This window comes from Syngnathus typhle, linkage group LG22 (assembly GCF_033458585.1).
Source record: "Syngnathus typhle isolate RoL2023-S1 ecotype Sweden linkage group LG22, RoL_Styp_1.0, whole genome shotgun sequence".
NCBI lineage: Eukaryota > Metazoa > Chordata > Actinopteri > Syngnathiformes > Syngnathidae > Syngnathus > Syngnathus typhle.
This window is the reverse complement of record NC_083759.1, coordinates 7,099,412-7,125,830: the sequence shown is the minus strand read 5'-3', so window position 1 is coordinate 7,125,830 and position 26,419 is coordinate 7,099,412. Positions and strand designations below refer to the sequence as shown.

Below are 26,419 nucleotides of genomic sequence, written 5' to 3'. Positions count from 1 at the left end.
GGATCCACAAGGGGGGCTGGACCTTGATCGCCTCGCACGCTGTCTGCGTAATATGCGCGCGCGTGTGTGCGTTGCACGCGTGTCGAAGAGAGCACATCGAGATACAGTAGAGTAGTAAGGCGGAGTGAGGTGGCAGGCAGTCTTGGGAGGAAGGAGAAGGCGATGGCGTGCGCGCGACTTTCCAGGATGTTTTAAAGTCTTGCTTTCTCGAGATACTCGAGGTAATTCTTTCGGTTCTAGTTTGAAACTTGAGTGTTTTTTGGCGTGCGGTTCACAATTATCGTTCAATTGTGTTCCTTCCACAGACGTTAAAAAAGACAACCAGTGCGCGCGAGCCTACAGTGGAATAGTAACAAAGAACGGGAGCGCGCATTGATGGGACGCGACTTTGACAGCTCTCGGTATCGTTGCTCGTAAAGTCGAAAAGTAAAGGCGGACATAATGGCCGAGGCCGCGCTCCCCGACGCCGTGGCCATCGACCCGGACTTCGAGCCCCAGCAGCGGCCGCGCTCATGCACCTGGCCTCTGCCCCGGCCGGACTCGAGCGCCACCAAACCGGACGCGCACGATATCATCCCGGAGGAGGAGGACGACGACGAGGAGGGCGCGCACCACCAGCATGCGACCATCGTCGGCAGCGGCTCCGGCGCGGTGACGGACGACCAGAGCAGCGGCAGCCCACTAGCTGACGGCGCGCTCTCTTCGCCCGGCCAGGACAGCGGCGGCTCGCCGCTCTCGGCGCACTCTCCGCCCGCCGCCTCCGGAGCGCTCACCCCGGGCGGTCTGGCCGTCCAACAAACCCCCAGGAAGGCTTCATCTCGCCGCAACGCCTGGGGGAACCTGTCGTACGCTGACCTCATCACCAAAGCTATCGAGAGTGCGCCGGACAAGAGGCTGACATTGTCCCAGATCTACGATTGGATGGTCAGATCCATCCCTTACTTTAAGGACAAAGGAGACAGCAACAGCTCGGCTGGCTGGAAGGTAAGAAGATTCTCCAACGCGCACACGCACAACTCTGTCAGCCCACTCCCCCTCCTTCCTCCATCAAAACAAAAACAAAAAAGCATGTGGCTTGTCAACACGCACCCAAGACCCCTGCACACTTTTTTGGGAGGGGGGCGGCGGAACGTATTTAGAGCACTAGTTGTTTTCAACTGTCAAATTCAAGATCAAAAATGCATTTCATTCATCTTTTTTTACTTGGGGTAAATTACACAAGCATGCACATGCACACGTTTATATGCTATATATAATCCCACTGAATGAAATGGTTCAATTTAAAATCATTAGGTCCTTGAATCAAATGTATTAATTCAATAAACAATGTGTGAAGATCGTTATCAATTTAATCTATTCATGTGGTTGGAAGTGTAGCAGAAGTCATGTTTACTACCAGAATATTCGACACGCCACTCGCTCGGGCGCATAACATAAAAAGCGTTCAGTCGAAATGACACGGAGTAGCTGTGCCTAATGATACGGCCGTTGGTGACGTGAATGCAGCTCTCCTTTGTTTCTCCCGTTGTGAGCCATGTGCATGACAGTAGTCCGCGGAAAGACAGACACAGAGAGAGACGTTGTAACCGGTTGATCTGGAAACACACTAGCCTAGTTTGTGTGCCTCCCAACAGCCATTGACGTTAATCCATTAGTTATGGTAAGGTAAACGTAGAATGTAAACGTGTCAGACAAGAGATGAAATGAAGTCCCTTTGCTTTGACAGTCGAACCAGATGCCACAACAAAATATGATTAAAGCAACACATGCTTGTTAGCTATTTGTTTTGTCAACTCCTGGCAAGGAACCGCCAGTGTGTTGGGTCAGGTAAGCAAGGTTGCCGCAGCCACGAGGGGGAATGATTACATAACAAGTACGCTGTTGGGACTTGAGGTGGACCTTTTGAGGGGAGTGCGTTGAAAGGCAATGATCAGGAAAGGGTGGGGGAGGGGCCGAGCTAAGATGTGGGCTGCGCCAAGAAGGCGCAGCAGGCCAGGGGAGGAGCTACTGACAATTCTGACAGCAAATGAATAACGATACAATGCTAGCTTGACTTACAGGTTTTCAGTTATATAGCTCGTAAGCCCCCGTGTACATTTCCAGGGGTCTGTTGACCACCAAAACACTGATCCACAAATTCAGTATGGCCTAAATTAAAAAATCTGAACTGATACCTGAAATAAGTTCCACACCCGTGACCATTCCGATCAAGGCTTCTCAAGTTTTTCTATGCTATCTGGCAAAAAGTTTGTTTGTGCGTGCATATCAAGGCCGGGTTAGCTTTCACCATGCAGGGGGGCTGTCACTCCTGGAATTTCGGGCATGAGGGCCCGAATGGGAGGGTGGAGTGGTCTCACGCCTGATCGGTCCATAAATCTTGGCAGTCTTTTTTTAGTCCTCTAAACAGAACCCCCCACTGCTACCAAAACATTAACAAATCATCTAAAGTGGGATACACACACAGAAGCCATTTTTACCACCTAAAACCCATTTTGAAAATGCAATCAGGTGTGTACCTCACTTATTAATAAAAGTTGGCACCCATCTCACTCTTAAAAGTTTCGCCGGGTACAGTCAAGTCGACGAACTCGCAGTTTCACGCGGGCAGGCTACCTTTTGTTGAGATTTGTTGAGCAAATCCCAGTAATCCCTCTGGGTTTCTCTCCCAGGTTCCCACTTACATCACTTACTATCTCTCGTCAGTGACGCATTAACCTCGGCAGAACTAGGTCAAGACGCGTGGAAGTCAGTCAAGGAAATATCTGATCACTTGGAACAGTCAGCCTGTCCTCCTCGCCACTAGTTGGCGCTACACTGTGGCGCTTTGACACATCGGTGAAGCTTCAGGTGTGTCATTGTACAAATACTATTGGTAATAGTACTTCTACTTGTAAATGCGTTTGTATGTGTGTGTCTTAAATCAGAAGATTAGGTGTATTTTTATGTAAGCATGTGTGTGTGAGAAAAAGTATTCCTGGCTGCAGTGAACTTTGTGCTCTGGTGTTACTTAACCCCCGCTGTAACTGGCCGCCTCTTCCCAGCAGCTGCAAAGTTATGTCATAGCCACACTCCGCGCGCAAACACGTACACACGCACGTCTTTTCTTTTCACAAATTTAACTTTACGAGGCTCTAACGGCCCCTACGCGCCTGCATTAAGAGGGACGAGTTGCGCTGCTCCATCACCGATAACAGCTGAGCCTGCTCGGTGTGTTTTTAACCTTTGCATACCGCCCCCCCGCATGGTCAGACATGCACAGACGTATGCGGCGCTTGCCCGCTCATGTTCGGGCTCAGAAGGGGCTTCTGGTTGTTGCACACTGAGCGTCAGGTTGCGAGGTGAGGAAATCATAAAGTGGCCCACAATAGCGTAAAAATTCAAAATCCAATTCCACTTAACAAACGGGAGCGAATGTAAAGCATTTTTTTAATGGCCAACAAGATCTCACCGTGTTTGTGAATCATTCATTCATTTTCTGCGGCAGCGCGAAATCATTTGACAGATTACCTCGTATTTATTTATTTATTTATTTATTTATTTATTTATTTATTTATTTATTTATTTATTTATTTATTTATTTATTTATTTATTTATTTATTTATTTATTTATTTATTTATTTATTTTCATTCATTCATATTCATATTCATTCATTTATTTCGACTTGATCACGACAACAAAATATTTAGGCAGGGAATGAAATGAAGGAAGCCACCCGATGCAAGAAGGCAAAGGGGAGGGGCCGGGCGGGGAGGGGCCGAGTCAAGGGAAATTAACAAGCTTTGCTCCCAAAATGGTGTAATACAAGTGCCCTCTGGCTGTGATTCCCAATGGAGTGCTTGGTGGGAGTGTGTGTGAGGGGGGGGGGGGGTGGTGGGTGTAGGGAACCCGCCAGCTCCAGGCACCCCTTGCAACGTCTGAAAAGTGTCAGCCAGCCCAGCCGACCTCGAGGCTCTGTTCTGGTTCCGTTTCCAATCAATAAGCACGGTTGGTTCGGTGAAAGAAGCTCACCCTTGTATTTGGAATTTCATCACGCATTCACACGCGGTTATCATGAATTTCCTTGTTTTTGGCCCGTGGCAATGACTTTACACGACAAGGCAAAGCAAAAATGGGACAAAATATCGATATTGCTGCTGTCAGCCGTTCATTTGGTCAACAAAGCAAAACGATCATTATTGTAGTGAAGCAACACTTCACGCACGTGGCCGAGTAACCGACAAACGCTAACACAAGAGTTAGCGTCGACAAAGGCCGACCAGCCGGTGCTTTCATTTCAAATTCCTTTTGAACTTTCCTTTGCGCTGTCGAGTCTTCTGGCTCAAGTTCAGCCAGAGAATGTTGAAAAATGATCACGGGCTTCTTTTAATTGGAACGAAACGGTGAAAGGAAAGAAAGCGACTCGGCCGTAGATGGCGCCGCCCCCGCCCTGCCGGCACGACCCGTTCTCTGTTCAAAGGCGCCTCTCAATTATTCAACGCGCTCAGGAGGAATTTAGAATGCCGTATTAATTTTTAAGAGCTGTTCTTGGCTAAAGGCGAGTGTTATTTTCTTTTTTGCCGCATCTGTCTCGCTTTGGACCTCCGTTCCTCATTATTCTCTAGCTAGCGTCCTCGTTTGTCTGAATAAAAAAATGCGGCGTCGGCAAAACAAACAAGCAGCTAAGCTTGCTTGCTGCCCTTCAAACCCATTTGGAGTTCTAATCCAAGGAAATGAAGATTTGATTCGCACAGTTGTGCCCTCCAAATTGTATTGGCTGCTTAGTTTTGTGTAAATTAATGGCGAAGAAGCATCTCAAGGCCCGTTGAGTCTGTGAGTTTTTTAGCACAACTTGCCGTCAAAGCAGACCTCTCCCGCTCCAAACGAGCAGCTCAGCAGTTTGGATCTCTATTCCACTGTTGATGCGTGAACGTAATGTTTCATCCTGGTAATGGCAGAGCTGAACTTGCAAGATAAAAAAGTACAACGCAGACAAGCAACTTGTTCCAAAACACTTCTGGACTTGCTATCGACTCTTGTTCGGCGGTACTGCACGGTTCTATTTAGAGTAGTAGTGGTCAGCCCGGGTTCCATGCGTGCCGAACCAATTCCATACAAGTGATGTAAACCGCTGGTGGGTGGCAGAGTAAGCTCACATTACAGCGGGTTCGAAGTTTTATGCCGGTTATGACATTTGCGGTTTTAGGATAGAACAGCGTGCAATGAACTATAGTAACTTTTCAGACTTTATCACATGATTTTTTTAGGGATATACGTTTGTCTATTGTTTATACTTTCTGTCCACATGTGTTGCTTTACCATTAGTGTTCAAATATTTGGCACTTCAAGGGTTTTCAAACTGACTATTGATGCTAACTGTTAGCGTCACAACGATGTTTTCCCATTAAACATTTGCATTAAGCTAGCAGGCCGTTCCTACACTTCTTGTATTGTTTGAAAGACACAATGTATAAGTCTCTTTGTTTTATGTTGAGTTTGACATTAAACGCAAACTTCCTATAAGCTTCCTGTCGAAGAGAACTGACTGGAAATGAAGCTTTTTTTATCCCCAACCCTCCTTTAAAAATCATCAAAAGAGACAAAACATGACCGCCAAATACCGGCCCAACTGGAAATTCACGTTATGCCGACGACGCTCTCTGCATGTCGTTGTACAAAACAAATAGAAGTTGTAGAAAAGCAGCAATTACACAGATGACACCCATAAATCGTCTGTAATTCTATCTACACAAAACACCCCTGTAAATGCTTTCATGCAAACCTTAACTTGGCTCAAGGTTTTATTCTGGCAGGATCACTTGTACCAATTTTCTACTTACAAAATTATTGAATAATGTTTTTTTTTTCTTATTTTAAGACAAACTTATCCATATGCATTCATAAAATCTTAATAACAAATCATAAAACTTGAGTATTGGAAAAAAATACTCTTTGCCTGGTAAGAAGAAATATGATGGCAGACAAAGAAAAGAATCTATTTTGCCTTGATTTGAGATATTAACTCTCAGAATTTTAGTTTGCAGTTTAGATGGGCAATGTAAAAGTGCCAGCTTGGCTTTAAAACTTTAATTTGTTTTTCTTCGGAGCCCGTCTCGTTCAATTACTCAGCTGAGGCAACGTGGCATCACTGAGTCGGTAAAGACGCTCGTCCTGATTAACAATTAATCGACTACGACCAAGCTTTCCGTGTCAGGAGGAGGGTGGGAGGGGAAACGATGGAGGGGGGCTTCAATCTAGGTGTGCATTCCTTCTCTGTTATGCTTCTAGTCCAGATTGATGGCAGCGAATTAAACCAGGATGAAGTGATTTGGTGGCCTGCTAAATTGAGCTAATCCAGCTGTGTGTGGGTGTGGGTGTTTGTCTTCATACAGCCCCACTCTGCATATTTTAGCTACATGGTCCACATATTAACATCTACTTGAGGAGACGCTTCTCTTCTTAATTTTTTTTTCCCAAATAGATGACAAGAACAAAAAATGGTACATTTGGATTGTGGATTTTTACCTATTTCGGCGAGGTCAACATTCCGCACAATGCATGCCACCATTATTATGAACTACAACAGCTCTCGCTGTAGACACGATTGCCTCAAATGTTCCGCATCCTCCACGCGTCATTAAAACAGGGGAATGATATTTGTTGTTTCTTTTGGGTGTAGGATAATTAGTTCCCATCATGGTAGAATGCAAAACTTGTTGCGAAAGGGTTGCTCAAAGTGTTGTACATTTAAAATATTTCAACAAAACAGATGGTTAAAACTAATACCGGGCCTCCATTTCATTTCCCCTCTCATCTTAATAGTTATGGTTTATGATGCCTAGGCAAACCTTTGTTTGCACACCTGGCTTTTATGGAAGAGTGTGTGTTTGTGTTAGGGGAGAGGGGCGGCAGTGGGGGTTGATAAGAAAGAGGAGACAATATGCAAGACGGTCGATATAGATCAATCTAATAAGTATGACCTCGCCTGGTTGCAGACAGTGCGATAAGTGACAAGACCTTTCGCTGACGATCTGATTGCTTTGTTTGACTGCTAAAAGACGTCCGACAGAATCTTCCCACAAACCAGCGCAGACTGCCGGGTGGGTGAAATCTGATCCCGAGGCGCGCCCTACTCGACGAAATGGAAAGGTCACGCTTTGACTGGTGTCCCAGTGACCCCCAAGAGAAACGGCGGAGAAGATCAGTCGCCCGCAAACCTTCTCAGTTGAATTCAACAGGAGAGTGATGCATTTGCTGCAAAGGCCTAAAGCATAGACGCTACAGCCGTGGGCCATAACCGAGGTCACGGGTCGGATCCTTAAACCGGACGGATGTATTTGACAGCCATTTGTGGGAAGAATTTAGGGTGTCAATCATTTCTCTTGTGGGTCCTAAGAGCCTACCTAAGTCTTTTTTTTTTTTATTCTGATGCAAACTCATGAATAACAAAAGAGGGGATTGTCTGACAGGTAATCAAAGTGTGCCAAGCAGTGGCGAGCTGTGCATTTGGTACCTGGGACTTCATTGGGGATTTAACCAACTTAATCTACCTCTTAATCCTACCACTATCACGTGGCGATTATGGAAACCGTCAGGACTATTCTATAAGACTTCACTACAAAAAAAGACATTGCTCGGTGCTGTGACCAAGAACAAAAAAAAAAAGCTGCTTATCTGGTAAGAGTGCTTCAGAGCCTATTTGGCAGACAGAACTTTCTGCGTTAGCCTTGGTTGAGTCAGAGTCTCTGTACCATTGTCCCTATGGTGTTTCACAAGGTTCAATCTTGGGACCCCTGTTGTTTTCATTGTATTTGCTGCTCCGGGGTTCTCTCCTAAGCAAAATTGCACTTTGTCATTGAGTCCATTCATGTTACTATGGTCCGTTAACTTAAGTACAGTTACTAACTTTAGCTGCTTTCATTTGAGGGAGGTATTTATTTTTCCACCTGAAATTTCAAACATACAGTATATTAAGATTTAGGCATATGGACGCTTAAATGAAACACCTGTTTTGTGTTCTGGTTGCTATAGCTTTTCCAGGCTTCTTATTAGTCAAATTGAACTGGACTACTTGGCATGGATTAAATGCTTTCCTTAGTCTGTGTTTTAGGGGACTAGGTAATTTAAAGACTAGTATGATTCATGCCCCCCCCAGAACATATTAAGGAAACGTGTGCAGGAATGACTCTCGCACATTATTACTGAAGCCACGTGGTCAGACTGCTGGATATGCATTTTGATGGTGCTCACTAAGGAGCTTTGTGAGTAGTTTGAGAGCACTCTGCATTAGTGAAGCTGCATTTCTCTCCCCTTTTCGCTCATCTTTCTGTCCTTCCTCCTCCTCCCATCCCTCAACTTGCCTTTTCTGGTCTAGTGTGGCTTGCCGGGGCATGGAGAATGGCCAGTGGTGTGTTACTATGTGTTGCTTATGAGAGCATGAAATCCCTCCAAAGCCTCCAGGCACATTCAGCCAGACACAGCTCAATTCTACACACAGAATGGAGGCTATATTAATAGCGTGTGTGTATGTGTGTGTTTGAGGCCATTGTAGGTGCATGCATGTGTGATTCCTCTCAGTGTGCGGCTCATCCCTGCGTTCCCACGGCGACCTTCCTCGCCATCTGCCAATCAATCGGGAAGCCATACTTGCAGAGATGGACACCGCAAGACTTTTTGGGTGTGGGGGAATTAGAGTGCTAGTAGGAAATACACATTACATGGGAGGGGAGGGGCGGGGGAACGCACCCAGTCAGCCAATGTTCATGCATAGAGGAATAGTCTCAAACACACATCTCTTATGTCAGTGGCTCAAGGCTTTTGTGTGTGAAGGGGCCCTTCTACAGTGGAGGCTTTGTGTCTGCTATGAATACGTAGGCGAATTTGTGTGTGTGTTTAGAAAGTATCGGGAGGGGCTAAATCAGGGGAAAGCCCTTGGCTTCAGCTGCTGTTATACATTTTCTGACTTAAACCCCCCATTTCTTCTACTCTCCTACAATCAACTTTCTTCGCTGGTCACTTGAATACAAAAAGGCGAAGGGGTAAAACTATCCATTATTTTAATGGTAGGTTGGTTGTGGAATGCATCCACGTGATAAACTGGGGTTCACCGTACTGTGACAGGGGGTTGTACATCGTTCATGTGACCTGGCCATCGGATCAAATATGCACACATTCCCCACCCTGCCGTCTTGTTACTTTAGATTTAGCCGACGCTAATTAAAAGGAGCTATGCCTTATGTCTTTGACTTCATTGAGTCTCAGCATGAAAAGTACATTGGAGCAGATGCAGCTCCTTGTGCGCTGAGCAAAGGTCATCGCAAAACTTTGCTTATTACTGTTACAGTTGATAGCGGCCAGCCTGTTGCAAAAGGTTGAGATTGGACACACATTTTGCTGACTTGAGGGAGAAAAAAAAAAGGCATTCTTGGAAGAAATAATAACTTCAAGCGAAGTAGATTAGAAGTACTAGGAAGAAAGTGGTTACATTGACAAAAGTGGTTCTGCTGACTGCTGCTGACCACACATTATTCCAAGAAACACGAAATGCATTGCTATTGCTTTATTTTTTCTTTTCAGCTTTTTTTTTTTTGGTCAGGCACATCACCACGTCTAAAAGCGCTCAAACGTTTGTCTTTTTCTTTTTCCTTTTGTCCTTTCGTTATTTTAAAAGGCAGTTTGATGGGTCAATATTGTGCAGGAATCCATTTTCATACGAGCACTTTAGTAAGTGCGTGTTCATTATTCATGGAGCTCCATCACCTCCCATAGCCTAAGCTGCTTGCTTGAAAATGCTTGCGTGTGTGTGTTTGTGTATATGTGTGTGTGTGTGCGTGTGTGTGTGCTTGTATGTGTGAGAGACACAGATGTGTGAGCCAGACCTTTGTGGACTGCCAGATTCCCTGAGGACGCGCTTGTCCTCAGTTATCGCTTTGCAATGACATCACTGTGAAAGGCTTTTAGTCTGATTAATGTACAGTGTATCTGCATTTGTGTAAGCATGTGTGTGTATGTTGTGTGTGTGTGCGTGCGTGTAGGTGTGTGTGAACTAGATCCACCTAATCCTGGCGTGTGCATTAACGTGCAGTATAGGCCAAACGAAATGACCTAAATTCTGTCTTCATGGACCCCAACGTTTATATTAAGCCAAGGCTCATGTTTTATTAATGGCATATTCCATAGTACGTTCATTAACAAATTTCCGATTTACGAGTTTTCAACCCAACGGCAGCTTCCGACGTCACTCGCCAGATCACGCCTGTTTATTTGGAATTACGAGATTTTGGGAACATTTTGTACCCCCCCACAAACGCACTTTTATTATTCAGCCTTCCTCCCCGTAATCCATCATTTCCCCAAGCCTCCGCACAGTTGCGGGCTCTGTATAAGCCTCCATCTCTGTAAATATGGGTTAGTGTGCCTCATGCAGCCTGTTTGCACCCCCCCCAACTCTCCTTCCTCTCTCTCCCTCCATGCTGCTTTTCTTGGCATTTTTATTGTTCTGCACTTCCTCTCCTTTTTTGCCACCGCAGCAAAAACAAAACGGCGCAGGGTAAATAAAAGGCCGAGTGGGATAAAATGCAATTTATGTGTAAACACATTTGTTTTGGACACTAGTGTACATTGAGTTGTTATGTAAGGGCTTGCTCCGGGTGCCAAGAGTCAGTTGGCTGCAGATTGAATTTTCCATGACGCCTGCTGCCAAAAACGGTCTATAAGTGTCTTGTGTGAGTACTACTGCTTTATCTCTATCATTGGATTGTGTCAAAATGATTCTCAGATGGAGTAACTTCCATCACATATGCAAAACACAATTCACAAAATCCATTTTGGACAATTCCATGCATCCAACTTTGTGGGGAACAATTTGGATGGTAACATATACAGACTGAACAAGAGGGGTCCAAGAAATGACCCTTGAGGGACCCCACATGTCACGGCCATGAGCTCAGATTCAAAACTGTCGACAAATACAGCCCCAAATAACTCTGCAGAAGAATAAATAAACAGGCCACTTGCATGATGTACTTATGCTTGCTTGGCCTGGGCCTAAGAAAAGAGCAATGTCAAATATGGGTCACCAATCCTGTCTCTTGGATGAAGGTTTGTCTGTCAACACTTGTTACACCATAAGATGAGGAGGCCAAAAGAACAAGTGTCTATCTATATTTGTCCGTCTGAGCCTCACTCAGCCGCTCATTCTCGTTCACTCCGACTCCCCTCAGCGAGGCTCTTCTTCGTCTTTTCACCGGCCCGTATAATTACCCAAAAACTGTACGGAGACAGTGCCGCGGCTCTGCAGCCATCTGCCGCCGTCATTGGCTGCTCGGCGCTCCGACTCTGCTCGCAATTGGCCGTGGGCCTCAATGCGGGATTCAATCAGCTGGGTGGAAGTGTATGTAGGTCAGTGTGTAGCGATGCCCCCACCCTCTTTCCCTTCTCGTCTCCTCCAGCATCTCAGCCCTCTTGTGTTAATTGGCCGCCTTCCAAGTTTGAAACCCGAGAGAGACTCGAGGCGAGAGCGGAGAGACGGGAGATGAAGCGGGGAGGTTAAAAGAGGAAAGGAAGTTGACGAGGGCACGCCGGGTGGGGGGAGGATTTGACATGGTGAGGCCTGTTGCACTCGGCGGTGCAATAGTACAGTATGTACACTCATGGAAACAGATGGAAAAAATAAAAAAACACTAATTTTCAACAGCACGTGTGCTCAATAGAGACAAATTTCCTTTTATGCATGTGAGATCGCCAACTACTGGCCTGGCATGCGTATTGCATCATTTTTAAGGTCAGTGTGCGTACTAGTGGTGAGAGCGATTAGATACAAGTTCGAGAGGTAACATGACATAAATGACACGAGCCACAGAAACTTGATGGTTTATCTAATCTGTTGGAATTGGGATTATGACTTTGTGTACGCACATACACACACAGGCCATTGTGTCACGGCGAAACGCTGTCGCACCGACAGCCCCGTGTCCTCTTGCGGCTTTTTAACGAGGCGGACGCTGCTTGTTGCTGAATAATTCATACTAACCTAAATTCTTCCACTGCCGTTTACACCCGACACACGCACACAAACACACACATGAATCCTGAAACACCCCTCCACCCTCTAAGCGGTGGTCCCTAGGCGTCGCCCGTAGTAGACCAAGCCAGACAATTGTCAGACAGAACAAGTAAATACACTTTATTTTGGCGGACTATCTACAGTTGCGTCCTTCACGTTAAAAGTACGGCCCCCAGCAGTTTGCCTGCCCGGCAACCAACCCTCGCTGGCCTTCTATGCCTTTTTTTTTTTTTTTTTCGGCGAGATGATGATGTAGCACCGCCCACTCGCACTAAAGTACACAAAGGCACGTCTGGCTTGTTTCTATTTTTTTTGCTCTCCCTCTGCCCTGGCTTTGAACTCATTAGGATGGTGACTCTTCCCGAACTACCCATGCGCACGCACATTCGCACACACTGAGTGACTTTAGCTTAACTCGACCCACCGAATGGGCCAGCCACTGACCCACTTAGCGAGGAATAGAGCACCAGACAGACAGCAGACTTTCTACTGCGGGGCATTCTGGGAGATAAAACGAAGAGACAACAACAATGCATGCGCCCTGACACACATTTGTTTTTTATCAGGTACTTGGATATTTATTTTTCTGATGATTTTCTGTTTTTATTTACATTTGGATAGACTACAATGTGGTATTTTGTTGAGCAACAATCAACAACGTACACACAAACATCCAGACATGAGCTGCGGTGAACTTGCAACTCGACGACTCAATCGTCGCGTGACCAGACAGAGGAACAACGTGTCGGCCTACCTAATGTAGCGCCGCCATTTCCCCTTTTTCTTGCATTATTTCTGTTATTTTTAGCAGACGCTGTGAGGCCACTGACTGCTGACTACACATGTGAGCGCATTGTAGCCGTCTAGATCGAGAAGGGTTACGCACTGTATTGCACTCAAAACAACATTTGCAACTTCATTTCAAAACAGGTTCGCACAAAAGTAAATCAATCCATCTGCTAACCAAAACAGCAGCAACCACAGAGGCACATCCATTTGTTTTCTGTTGCTAACCAAAACAACAGCTGATACATGACTTAGCAAGAGCTGACTGTGTTAAGTATGCCACATATTTGTTTAGTCCACTTGGGAACACAAATAGAATTTTGTGGAACTACATTTTGACTTCACACAAATCAGCCCAAATAAAGGCCGCACCCCAAACATTGATTGTGTAGTTGAATAAATAAACACCCACCAAGCCACCTTTTGTCTTTTGCAAGATTTTAGTGTGTGCAAGGAGATCAACAACACTCTACTGTAGCTTCAAGAGGAAGTCGAGGTACTATCAGCAAGAGGCCCCCCCCGACTGAAAAGTGCTTTCTTTCCACTCCTGTCCCCCGAAGCCCCCCCCCCCCCCAACTCTACAAAGATTGCCACACAAGCGCCAAAAGGATTACCAGAAACTTCTCCTTTCAGAGCCACCGAACTCTTCAAGTTCCACAGTCACCTGTGCGTGAGAGTGGTGGAGCTCTCAAGCGCCTCGCAGAAAGAAAGTGGGTGAAAAGCGAAAAAAAGAGGAGCTGGTTAGGGATGAGCGATTGTTGCCCGCAGCAAGTGGGACGGGCACACACACACACAGGAAAAAAACCAGCAAGCAGTTCTGGCCTGCTGCCAGCGGATGCTACCATGCAACTTTTGTGTGGTTAGTTGACTCAGAATGACGAATGCCCATGCATGTAAAATAAATACCCGATAACAATATACAGTCTGCTTGGGCTTTTAATGAAATTCCATGTTAGTTGCCATGCTGCTCAAGTTCAAACGGCGAGGGCCCAAAAGAGGCGCCTTGTGCATATTTAACTAGTTTGGATTTGGGAAAATAAATCATCTCCTTTTACCATGGGCACCATCACCATTTAATTTAATGATGGAGTCACGCACACGCAGCAGTTTGTACACTATTCATACCGGACACTCGTGCGCCCACACAGACCAATGAACTGGCTTAACTGGATTTTAAAGGGAGTGATTTAATTATACGCTATCACAGAAAACAAAGCTTTTGGTTCACAATGACTAAGTAGAGCCAAGCAATGAGCTGTGTCACCACCTTTGTGCTTGAATTTGTGCCGATTCTGCAAACAAATTTAGAATCTCCTTAAACTAATCACGAATCATAAAAAAATGTCAATTTGTTTTCATATCAACGTCATTTGCGAGTCAGGGGAAAAAACATTAAGGGAGAGAAGGCTTCCTTCATTTCTTCAAGCAGGAAGTCATGTGCCTCCTCCAAAAGGCGGGTGGGCGGAGCCAGTAGAAAGTAAGGCAGGGGCCACCCTGTTGCTGGGAGAAAAGATTCTGACTCGGGCCTTTTGGTGTGTGTGTTTGAACAGTGTGCACGTGTGTATTTGTTGGAGTGTACTAAATATACACGCTTTCGACACGGATCCACTGTCCGAGTATGTACAGTATGTTGAATGGGGTGGCAGGGGAAAAACTTGACTTTCACTCCGCTGCTCAACTGGAGTGCAGTGGGAAGAGAGTTGGCAGGCCTGGAAGTGCTGACATCAGCACACACACACACCTTCCTGCGGGTTCAAATGCGCAGGGGGTGAGTGGGTCAGGCAAGTTTAAACAATCTGGACTCAGTGAGAACACTAGAGTAGGTCAAATATACAACGAAAGAAAACAGTCAAAGTAACATGAAGCCATTTATTGACTCGGCTTCGGTCTCTGGAGGCTTTTGAAAGCTTATTAAAAGCTATACGTTGCCCCTTAATTGTAGGCGTCGTCTCAGTGCGCCTTCTATTTTGAACTGACAACTTCAAATTTGGCTGCGAGATCCAAACTCTCCCCCTATCGCCCGTGGTTACGAGCTTTCGGGGGTCAGCGAGCCGCGATAGAGGAGGGGCTCGAGATAGGAGGTTAGGTTCAGCTGTTAGGAAAGAGGCCGCTCCCATCTCTCGGCGCTGGGCCACAAGAGGCTGAGGGGAGGGATTGTGGAGCCCATCTGGCATGGGAATGACTTTGGGGGTCCCCGAGAGGAGCTGGGGTGCTTTGCTGGGGACAAGGTCATCAGGTTACCTCACCACCTGCTTCCATATAACAATGAATGTGGGGACCAGCATTAGGCAGGCTTGAGTGACGGTAAAAGCTTGGAAATTGGAATCATTGTGGAACATATTGGAAGTGTCGTGTATGTGTGTGTGTGTGTGTGTGTGTGTGTGTGTGTGTGTGTGTACTGTATCTGTTTTTAGCATCATTAGAACAAGCCCTAAATGCCAGTAGGGCCTCAGCGGTAATACGGACCAGATGCAAACTTCTCTGCGGTACCAATCACATGCACGCATACGTACACGCAGATAAACACATGCATGCAAACAGGAAACAGCCCGTCCCAAATTTAAACAAATAAAGCAAGAAGATTTTGCAACTCTTGAGTTTGTTGGTGTTGCGCTATGATAGTCGATAATACTGCGAAGATCTTCAAAAGGTGATAAGGAAGAGATTGCGCCCCCCCCCCCCCCACACACACACACACACACACAGACACAGTCCAAAACTTTGTTGCGTGTGCGTGACTCACGATGCAGCCACAAGGAGGGAGCAGGCCTAAGCGCCGCCATATACAAGCATACACTGTAGAAGTCAGATAAGTATACTCTGGAAAATCAATTTGTGATTTCTAATTGCTTAAGAAATTCCTAAAATCTAGAGAAAAGCGCCATGTTGGCTTTTTACCTGAAAGCGGGTTCCCGTGAACCGCTGGCCTGAGGTTACCTAATCGTTGGCTGAACAAGCAAAGCCAGTTCTGAACGGATACACAAGCATGCGCTCACTGTGCTGCATGCTATTAAGTGTTACGGTCATAAACCTCAGGCAACCCCCATGTGTTAAAACAACCAGGGCTTTACTTCCTCTGTGACTTATTTGTTCTTGTAAAAGAAATAAAAAAAATTAAAGCAAAAAATACTTGGGTTGTCATAAAAATATTAGACGTCATTTTGCCTAGCATGTGATTTTTATGGCTAGCATAAAATGCTAATTCAAAACAACGTGCCATTTTTGATTGATTGATTGATTGAACATTTATTGATCCCAGGGTGGCAGACATTTTGAGTCATGTCTCTTGTTTGAATAAGGTTCTGTCAAAGTGCTTGCTGGAATGACACAGAGTTGTGGATGATAGCAGTTTTATCATCTGCTGGTTAAGATAACATCTAAAAAAAAATCAATCAATGGGTTGTCGAACACAGAAAACTCCTGGTCAACTTTTGGTCCGATCTTCTAGTGTTGTGGAAACGTTGACAAGAATACATTATTAGTCATGAATACAAAGATGTCATCGAAATGAAAATACTATCAGTACACAGTTGGCGTCTTTGATCGAACTAGCTTTTGCCTCACGCAGAATCTGAACAATATCAGTCAAACCAAATCAATCTTTATTTGCCAAGTTTGAGCATGCCAAACAAGGAATTTGACTCTGGTACATCTCGGCCTCTGTACAACATTTAGATAGCTAACAACATTCAGGACAAGATGTGCAAAAATTGACAATTATGCTAACTAATTAAGCAAAACCATTTTCAATCAATAGCTACTGGTGTAACTTTAGCAGGTTTTTCTCCAGGTCACATTATTTACATTTAAACGTCAAATTGATGATTCACTTGGGTGAGGCTCTTAGCTTCCAGTCAGTTCTGCTTGACTAAGATAACAAATAGGCTGAGGACTGCGTGGTAGCGATTTTCTTATCTAACCGCGAGCACTAACGTAACGCCGTGCTCCGGTCATAAAATGTCCCTTTAACCTGGATATTTCTACTCTGACACACTGCCGCCCAGAGCGCCTGGCCATTCTCTCCATGTTGACATCATCGGTAATAAAATCCTCCCTGTTGGCTACGCTGTTGCCTTTGTTGGGACGTGCGGGTGGCGATCTGATTTACCACACATATTCCTCACCTCTCAAATGGTAACTCCCCGCAGGAATAGCAACATACTTGATAACTATGAGTCATTAGGTCACCCCCACGCATCACTCCATCGTTTCACACATCAATGTTGCGAGAGATATCGTTAATCACGGAGGCAAGTTCCGACACGCCTTTTCAACAAACGTCCTCATTTCGAAATAGTATTGTTGCTTACAAATGCAAAATCGGTTTGTACTTGATTAATCGATCAGGATGATCGGCAGAATACTTGATTCTAAAAATAATCACGAGAATGTTACTTTTGCGACTTTTTATGGTGAGATTATAATTTTATTCCGCTACAATAAACAAGTAATTATTGTGTAAAGTGGCATCGATTTTCGCCTCTTATATTTACAACATGTTTACTACCGATGGTCCTAACGTGCCAGAGCAACTGCTCCTCGTGTTTCCCATTCGTCTTGTCCCAGCTCGCTCCGTCTTTGTTTGGGAGTTTCTGGTATCAGTGTGTGTGTATTTGTGCGAGTGTGTTCTTGGCAAGTGCAGAGAGTCTGAATGCTTTAGGACACAGTGTCCCGAAACGCCTCGTAGGGATGTCCTGTGTTGTCCTAAAGCAGAGTACACACACTTTATGGATCCGTAATGCGCCATTACGAAAGTACACACCATTCAAAACATAATACGGTATCGTGATGGATTTTACCGAAAGACTTTCCACGTGTCAGTGCGAGTCTAATCTTACACCCAAGTCACATTCTTCCAAGAAACTCCCATCCTAAGCACACTAACCTAAAGACGCGTGACGAGCCAGGCCGGTTCTGATTGGCTGCCGAGGTGGGCTGGGTCGGGCAACTCCCCCACCTCGGGCACACTCACTGGAGAAAGCCGAAGCGTAAACACATGCACTCCTCCCAGCATGTGCTTCTTACACAATGAGCACATGGTGGAGGAGGCCGACGTCTTTGCAGACGCTATGTCAATCAAATAGGAACGAATTTGAGGAGCGACAATGAATTGTCTTTGTCGCACAGTACATTAAAATGAACTGTACGGTTCTTAAGACACGTCAAATTTTGAAAATAGTCAAATTTTGAAATAAAAAAAATTACACCAAATTTTCTTGCATTTGCATGTGTGGGAATTTTGGCAATGTCACAACTTTTGTCTCCAAAGAAATGTGACTTAAACCTCTTAACATTCCATCTTTCTGTAATTTTGCAATATGTTGACATATCACGACTTAACAGGTACTCTCATATCAACGTGAAATATTTGTTCCTATTACGTATTCAACTTTTATTTTCCAGCTATTCTCATATTCTATCGCAAATATTTGCTGTTTTGACATTAAATCGTGTTTGGATTCAAGAGTGTCTAACTGGAGGAGATTAGGGAGTGGAAGGGACTAATATAAAGAGAATGAAGTACAGCAGAATTCCGTCTGCCAAGCTCAAGATCCCTCTTCAGCTTATACGTCAACACAGACACACACAGATACACATCTACACACACACATACACACACACACACACGTTAATAGCCACAACGTGAGACACACATTTGATTTTGGAGAATGGAATGTTCTGTCTGCAGTCCAGAGCTCAGGGCAGCAGAAACCTGGACACGATGTGTCTGATAGAGAATAAAAATGTGCGTGTGTTTGTGAGGTTGGGGTGAGCGGTGGGGGTCAGTGTGACCAGAGTATAAATAACCACACTTTTTCTGCAGTGTCAACTGAGGCAAAGCTATGTGTTTACTTGTCAAATGTAGCATACATGTCACATATGTGCGTAATGGAACCGTGCATGGCCTTGTCCACCAATGATGCATTGGAGGACCTTTTAAAACAGGCCTGAGGAAAATATTTTTTTCCACTTAGGGTATCAAAAATGTGGATGAGTATTATGATTTATGAACATTTGTGTGTTCCACATTTTATTCTTGTCATGTTATCCTGTGTGAGCAAGCAAGTTTGTGTGTATGCGTGTTTGTGTGTGTGTGTGTGTGTGCGCGCGCGTCGCAGCTGCCCTGTCAAAAGAGAGCACCACAGAAGACTTTTTGTCCATCAGCAACATGTGGGAACAATCAAAGGCTGTCACGCCAAAAACGTTCCCCGTCACTGTCTTTTTTTTTTTTTTTAAAGCACTCTCACGTTTGACTGGCGACACATTTGTGTCAATTTCCACATGGTGTGCTTTTTAGCAGCGGGATGACATCAGCCGCCACCGTGCTGGATGTCGTAAATGCGTGATAACGAGCATGAAACAGAGCGCTCCCATTGGCCCAGGTGGCTCCCTACGCTCGCTCGTAATTGGATGTAGCCGTGCGAGCGGCGGCTCAAGCGATTGGCAGAGGGGAATCGGATTGAGGATGCGTCGGGAGGGGTACTGGGAAGGTGTTGCAGCGTGTTTCATCAGCCAGCAACAGCACATTTGCAGACGAAGACCATTTTAGTGTGTCACGACTTAAGAGGTTAAAGTGCAACCAGGCACTCTAATGTCTTTTCTTTTTATTCTTTTATTCTTATTATTTTCATTTAAACAAACTTTGGCAAACTGGAACCAGGGTGTGACTCAAAATAACATTTTTACGCTACTTTTAGTGTCTAGACTTGACATTTAAAGCCACGATATCAATTTCACCGAGGTGACCTGAGCCTCTGCCGCACTTGACGCAAAGCATGCTATCATGCGTTATGTAAACGTGTGAGACTAATCTTGAGGCTAATGTCAACACACATCGCACCACATGCTCATTGGGACAAACGCAAGATTGTGTAACAAGTCAGATTTGTCTGTCCTAAAGTGGCTAAATGACGCTTAAGGCATACTTGGGCCCTGTAATTTTTATTTTTTTATTTTGATGCATCTCAGGCATATATTGTGTGTTTTGGTTGCCTAAAAACGAAGTCCCCCCCCCCGGCATGAACTAAAAGGATGCACTAGGCAACCATGTCACAAGCCCATGAATGCTTACAGTACACATGTGTGTGTGTGTGTGTGTTAGCATTGCATGCTGTTGTAGTCATGAATCAAAGCTGCTGTCTCAGTGAGCGCTTTTTATTAATGGCCTTTTGGAAGTAGCCCAAAGGAGCTATTAGCCCCCCTCCCCACATACACAAACTATATAACTGTTTACTGAACAACATATTATTTTATGTTTGTACTGTTAAAATATCATAAGTGGGAAAGTCAACTCGTTGGTAATATTTTGTCCGCTGGGGTCTCGTTTTTTGGGTCTTAGCGTACTTTTAGTGTGTCATCGACGTCAATAAACCCAGTGGAATATTTCTTCGAACCAGGTTTCTGTGTCTGTGGGCGTTTTTTGTTTTGTTTTGTTTTGTTTTCCCATCACTAACGCACACCATGTGCGCTCTCAACACCTCTTCCGCACACTTTCACATTTTACCACGTGTCAGTCACAGATGTTTCCTCAGAGACTTTGTTTTTTATTCGTCACATAATTCTGCTTCTCTAACACGGAAGGGTGTTTATCAAAGCTGAATATATTTATCACCGGTATAAAACGTCGAATTAAAACAAAAATTAAGTAAAAGCGCTCACTCTCTGGAAATAAAAATCATTTTTGTCACGTTTACTCAAAAAGTGTGCCGATCTCAAATCTGAAGCGAAACAGCGCTGTCATCTACTGGCATCTATTTGTCATTACAGTTACGTAGACTTGAATTTTACAGCTAAGATGGGCGGAAAACCACATTTGACAAACATATATTGCACGCCGGTGGCGATAACAGTTGAGCAATATAAACGGGCACATCAAGTTACCGCCCCTCAGCCCCACCCTCATGGGGCTATAAGACGGATGTATACATAATTTCATAATTAGTGTATCTTGTGTGTGTTTGCGTGTCTGTTCAACTGTTGTATAATTACACAACATTATGTCATGCCTCAAGAGATACTGCCAAGGGATAAACCCAAGTCTCACTGCTATCCAATCTTACCTCATTGCATTGACTATACACAAAACACACACACGCACACACAAGCCTCATAAACGAGGATTCAAGTCCAGCATTCCTCATCAACTGCAATTCTTTTATGGATTTGCATCAGACAAAGCGCATGCTACGCCAGCAAAAACTTACATTTATACACTTCAAAAACATTGCGGACATTACTTTCCACTTGACCACCTTAAGCAAACAAACATGAGTGTGTTTATACACACAATGTTTAAACACACAAACCCACAGAGAGCAGGGGAAAAAAATGTTAAGACTCAACCCACAAGCTACATTAGAAAAAAAAGAGGAGAATTTAAACACAGTCTTGTTCCTTTTTTGAGTGTACTGCCAATCCAAACTAAATCCAGGAAAGACAAGAAAGCTTTGTGGAAAACAATGTTGTGATTTGGCCTTTTTTGCCCGATTGAACCCGAGAATGCGGTCATCGTAATGACGTTAAACTATACGTCGGCATAGGAAAACATGCGACCCCGTTTTGGGAGGCTTGTTTTAAATGGGAGGAATTAACATTGCTTAAAGTCCCTCAGGTCCCGTAAGAGTTCTGCGCTTGTGAGGGCAGGAGGAGGGATGACAGAAAAGGAATCCAAAAAATAAAAAAAAATAATTTCCCAAAGCTCTTCAGTAGCTTGTAGCAAAGGAAGGCAAGAAAGAAGCCGTGTTGCACATTCCAGGAGAGTCGCCAAAAAATGCACTTGGCTTTTCTCCTGGAAGACTTTTTCAAATACTAAGTACTTCAAAATGTTCTTCAAATCCTATTACTTAAGACTAAAGTTATATTCCTGAATATTACAAGAATAGACTCAGAGGGTGAAATGATATTCCGAGAATAAAGTTGCGTTTTTCCATAATTTAGCAGAAAATAACAAGTAAAAAAACCTGATAAAAAGTTGAACAGGATTTTATTTCCAGGAAAAACATCAGAATGAGAATGAAACCGCAATGACAAGAATATTGCGCAAAACAATATAATGTTACGAGAATGAAATCGTAATATTTGAGGTGGCGTCGTCGAGCCAATGTTATATAAATAAAGTCATGGTGGGCAACATGGTCATGTGCGTCCAATATCCCAAAGAGCTACCGGGATGAGAAAGAAGCTGAACGTTTATCAATAGGCGGTGGCACGCTCAAGCTCACATGATCTGTTACTGAACACAGCTCTTACGCAACAAAGGGGCTCTTTGTTGATAATTTAGCAGAAGCTTGATAACAGATACCCGTCCCTCTCGTGGCATTCTCGACACAAACACGGCGTAGCTCATATTGCCGCCCACTACTGAACACAGCTGATCAATATTGGCAATAGCCATTGGTGAAATAATGACCAATTGCCCTTTTGGTGTTGCAGAACTCCATCCGGCACAACCTTTCACTGCACAGTCGCTTCATCCGTGTCCAGAACGAAGGCACGGGCAAGAGTTCCTGGTGGATGATCAATCCAGACGGAGGAAAGGGCGGCAAAGCTCCTCGCCGCCGCGCCGTCTCCATGGATAACAGCAACAAGTACACTAAGTCCGCCCGTGGCCGCGCCGCCAAGAAAAAGGCTGCTCTGCAAGCTGTGGCGGGGGCGGCGGCGGGCGACGGCAATGGAGAAAGTCCCTCGGGGCTATCTAAATGGCCCGGGAGTCCGACGTCACGCAGCAGCGAGGAGCTGGACGCCTGGACAGACTTCCGCTCCCGCACTAATTCCAATGCCAGCACGCTGAGCGGCCGTCTTTCGCCCATCCTGGCCAACCCGGAGCCGGACGAGGGCCCCGACGAAGAGCCCCCTCTCTCGCCGATGCTCTACTCCAGTCCCGGCAGGGCTTTGTCTCCCGGCAACGGGGCCAACGGGAAGGCCGCGCCAGCCGAGCTACCTCGTCTGGCGGACCTGGCCGGTACGATGAACCTGAACGACGGACTGACAGATGAGCTGATGGATGACCTGGATAACATCAACTTGGTGCCAAACGCTTCAGGGCAAGTCCCTTCAAACGGGACCTCAGGGTTCGCTTTTGTCCCCAAACCCAACGGGCTGGTCTCACCTTCCCCCAACGCCTCGGCTTCATCAAACTCTTCTAACGGAGGGAACTTCAGCAACTCCATCTTCGGCTCCCACCCACCGGGCTCGTCCCTGCGTCCGTCCCCCATGCAAACCATCCAGGAGAACAAGCAGACGTCCTTCTCCGCCACTTCTCGCTTCGGTAGCGTGACGCTACAGGACCTGCTCAACTCCGACAGCCACAGCGACGTCATGATGACCCAGTCGGACCCGCTCATGTCGCAAGCCAGCGCCGCCGCCATCGTGTCCCAAAACTCCCGCCGCGGCCTCATGCTCCGCAACGATCCGATCATGACCTTCGGAACCACGGGGGGAGTCCAGGGCGGCCAGGGGGAGATGCTCCAAAGCAACAACCACAATCAGAGCTCAGCGAGGTCCATCAGAGGGCTGAAATTTGCCAACGAGGTGAACGCGATGACCAACGCTAAGCAGCAGCTCCTGCTTTCACCTTTGGGGGGAAACGGGTCCTCCTCCATGCAGATCGACACCTCCATCTTCCTGAACGGGGCGGTGAGCAACAGCGGGGGCGTCTGCCAGGACCGCTTCCCCACAGATCTGGACCTGGACATGTTTAACGGCAGCCTGGAGTGCGACGTGGACTCGATCATCAGGAACGAGCTGATGGACGCCGACGGACTGGACTTCAACTTTGACTCTCTGATCAACATGAACGGAGTCAGCAATTTTGCCAGCACCAAGCAGGCTTCTCAGAGCTGGGTACCCGGTTGAAGACGATGCATGAGGTATGTCCACTCCTGCCTTTTTTTTTTTTTGGGGGGGGGAAACCCTCATCATCTATCTTCTTCTCTCTTCCACAGGTGAGCAAATCCGACACACGCCCCCTCCTTTTGCCAACACCAGCCATCAGCACAACATTCAATTGCGTTGACACGACAAATACTTGTCACGGGGGGGAAAAGATCCGCCGGACTTTCAAGCGATCCGCCCGCCTTGGAAGCGCCTCTTGTCAAACTATGACAAGTCACAAAAACTCTGGAGTTATGCAAGTTTCCTTGTACGCGAGACCCTGCAGCAGGTGGGACTACAGAGACAAATAACAAATGGATGCATGGCGTGCTTGTTCCTCTTCAGAGAAAAAGAAACTCTCGCAGAGGAGCCGTGTTAATCTGATCCAGAGCGGGGGGTTTTTTTTTTTTTTCTTTTTCCCGGAGATGTTGTATTTACCTCTGTTCCCCGGCTACCGTCATTTTTTTTTTCTAAATGTACAGTATTTGTTATTGGCATTTTCCGTTACGTGATACAGAGCGCCTTGCGTGTCTACTTCACCACTATCGCCACGCACTTCCTACAAATGGCTTGAACGGACAAGTTTCCATAAATACACGTTGAATCTTGTTTTTTGTTTGTTTTTTTAAAGCACAGACACAAAAAAAGCATATAGGAAGAAAATTTCACTTGTGGGTATTTGTACAGTTTGAGCTTATCACAGCATATAATGTAGCGAGAAATAATAATAAAAAAAAAAGTGACAATTTCCACACCATTACAGGTGCTACGTAAAACAGTGTTGAATCTTGTCCTCGGAGCACCTCACACGTTTGATTTTGTTTGCTTTTGAATTTTGTGCAGTTTTGACCCTCGACCTGCAAAAATAAAAAACGACTCGAGGGCGTGAACGTTTCTTCAGAAGCCGTTCCTATCCTCCAGTGAAACAATAAGCTGTCTCTTCTGTACGTTGCCAAATTACTTGAATCAAAGCAGTAGGATATGCTGGCAGCCAAAATCACAGCATTCATATGCACATTATGTCTAACACACACACACACACACACACACAACACAAGGATGCAGCTTGTGGGGGATTTTTTTTAATACATCTAAACACTCAGGAGGCGGGAAACGGGGAGGGTGGGGGCAAGGTATTTTCATTCAAAGAAACATTTCCTGGATTAAATGTAACAGTGATGCTTTGTGAACCTTTGAACTTTTGGGGGCTGTTGGCCACACTGATATAAAATATGAACGTGACGCCATGACAGACAATAAAGTTTGAATCTTGCGAGAAAAAGTGGCTACTGCACAAATGTTTGTGTTGGTTCCCGAGAAGCACAGTGGCTCTTGCTTTCACGTTTGCTTAGGAATTTTGAGATTCGCACCTCAGAAATTGGATGATTTAGCTCATGCTAGTTTGTTTTTTTTCTCCAAAAACTATGGTTTGAAAAATTATGACTTTCTCCTTAAAAGATGCCATTTAAAGTTTTAAGATTAGATTTTTTTTCCCATGCTGGATAACAATTTTATTCTTGAGAAAAAATACAAAAAAAAAAAAATCCACCATGAGGTTACAACTTCATTTTTTATTTCTCCAAGAATGTGCTATTTTGTTAATGTGAGATGACAAAATTCTCTCCAAAACGTGACTTTTTCCTCATATTGCTACTTTTTCTCGACATAATCCGACTTTATTATTCTAAAATGTTCATCATGGCCCTAAAAGTCATATTGTCCATTTATTTGCCATCTCTCTATTTTTCAGGGGGTTGCATATCCGCTGCTACTGCAAGCATCTCCCCATGTCGGCGAGGTTTTTTTTTGCGTCACCTCCGCCCTTCTCCTCCCCTTGTACACATTTGATGTATTTTGACGTTGTGAGCGCCGTGCATGTGAAACGCATTTACTCACCGAACCTCCTCTTCGTGTTGTCCTTTGTAGCACTTGACCCTTCGTTACCTCGCCAAGGTAGAGTTGAAGAAACGTTTTGACGTGCCAGGTAGAAGGGAACGCCATCAAATTGCGCAACTGTTGTTGTAGCATCTGATCTGGTGGCCCTGGGGACACATGAAGGCTTTGACTCGGCTGTGTATAATAATGTACAGATGTGTATATATACATTTCTATATTAAAATATATATCACCAAGACAGAGGAGTGTGAGTGCGCAGTTTTTAAGGATTAACCACTCAACTCGTCGCAACGGTGCCGTCCCTCGACAGCAATTCGAATACAAAGATGACAACAGTGTTTATATTTTGCTCAATCAGCAGCACTTGAACCATCCTCTGACTTGATTGCGCTCGTTATTGTGTATCGTAAGACAAAAGAAAAATCCTATTTGTGTTCAGTGTCCATTTTTAGTGGGGTGGGGGCAAATTAAAGGATTTGGATTTGAATAAAACTGACTGTACAAAAAGTAAGGAACATGTTTGTCTCAGTTGCCGGAGCGTTGACGTTTTGACTGCTTCGTTCGTTTTCCTTCCACACACAGCCGCAGTGCACATTTAATGAAAGAAAAAATACAAGACCACTAAAAATAGTCAACAACTTGTTTGTACTTTTGTAAAAATGCTCCCTTCCATACGCTCTTTGTCCAACTTTGTCCCGTATTATTAATCTTCTGGATGTTGATGTTAGTGGGTATTTCTTCCTGTGTTCATTTTTTTTCCTGCAACTGTAATCTAGTTTGTATCCAAAATGGTGCACATGTAAATAAAGCTTGGTGAGGCTACA

The 26,419-nt window shown here is 45.1% G+C and overlaps 1 protein-coding gene across 1 annotated transcript; it reads left to right on the top strand.

Moving 5' to 3' along the window:
* Positions 1-26,419, top strand: foxo3b (forkhead box O3b). Its single transcript, XM_061269991.1, has 4 exons — positions 1-221; positions 306-984; positions 22,260-23,695; positions 23,771-26,419. Exons 2-3 carry the CDS (start codon positions 442-444, stop codon positions 23,679-23,681), a joined length of 1,965 nt encoding a protein of 654 aa, XP_061125975.1. The 5' UTR covers positions 1-221; positions 306-441; the 3' UTR covers positions 23,682-23,695; positions 23,771-26,419.

Coding starts and splice junctions, on each gene's coding strand:
- foxo3b (XM_061269991.1), top strand. CDS start 442: ATGGCCGAGGCCGCGCTCCCCGACGCCGTGGCCATCGACCCGGACTTC. Junction 985..22,259: donor ACAGCTCGGCTGGCTGGAAG/GTAAGAAGATTC, acceptor TTGGTGTTGCAG/AACTCCATCCGGCACAACCT.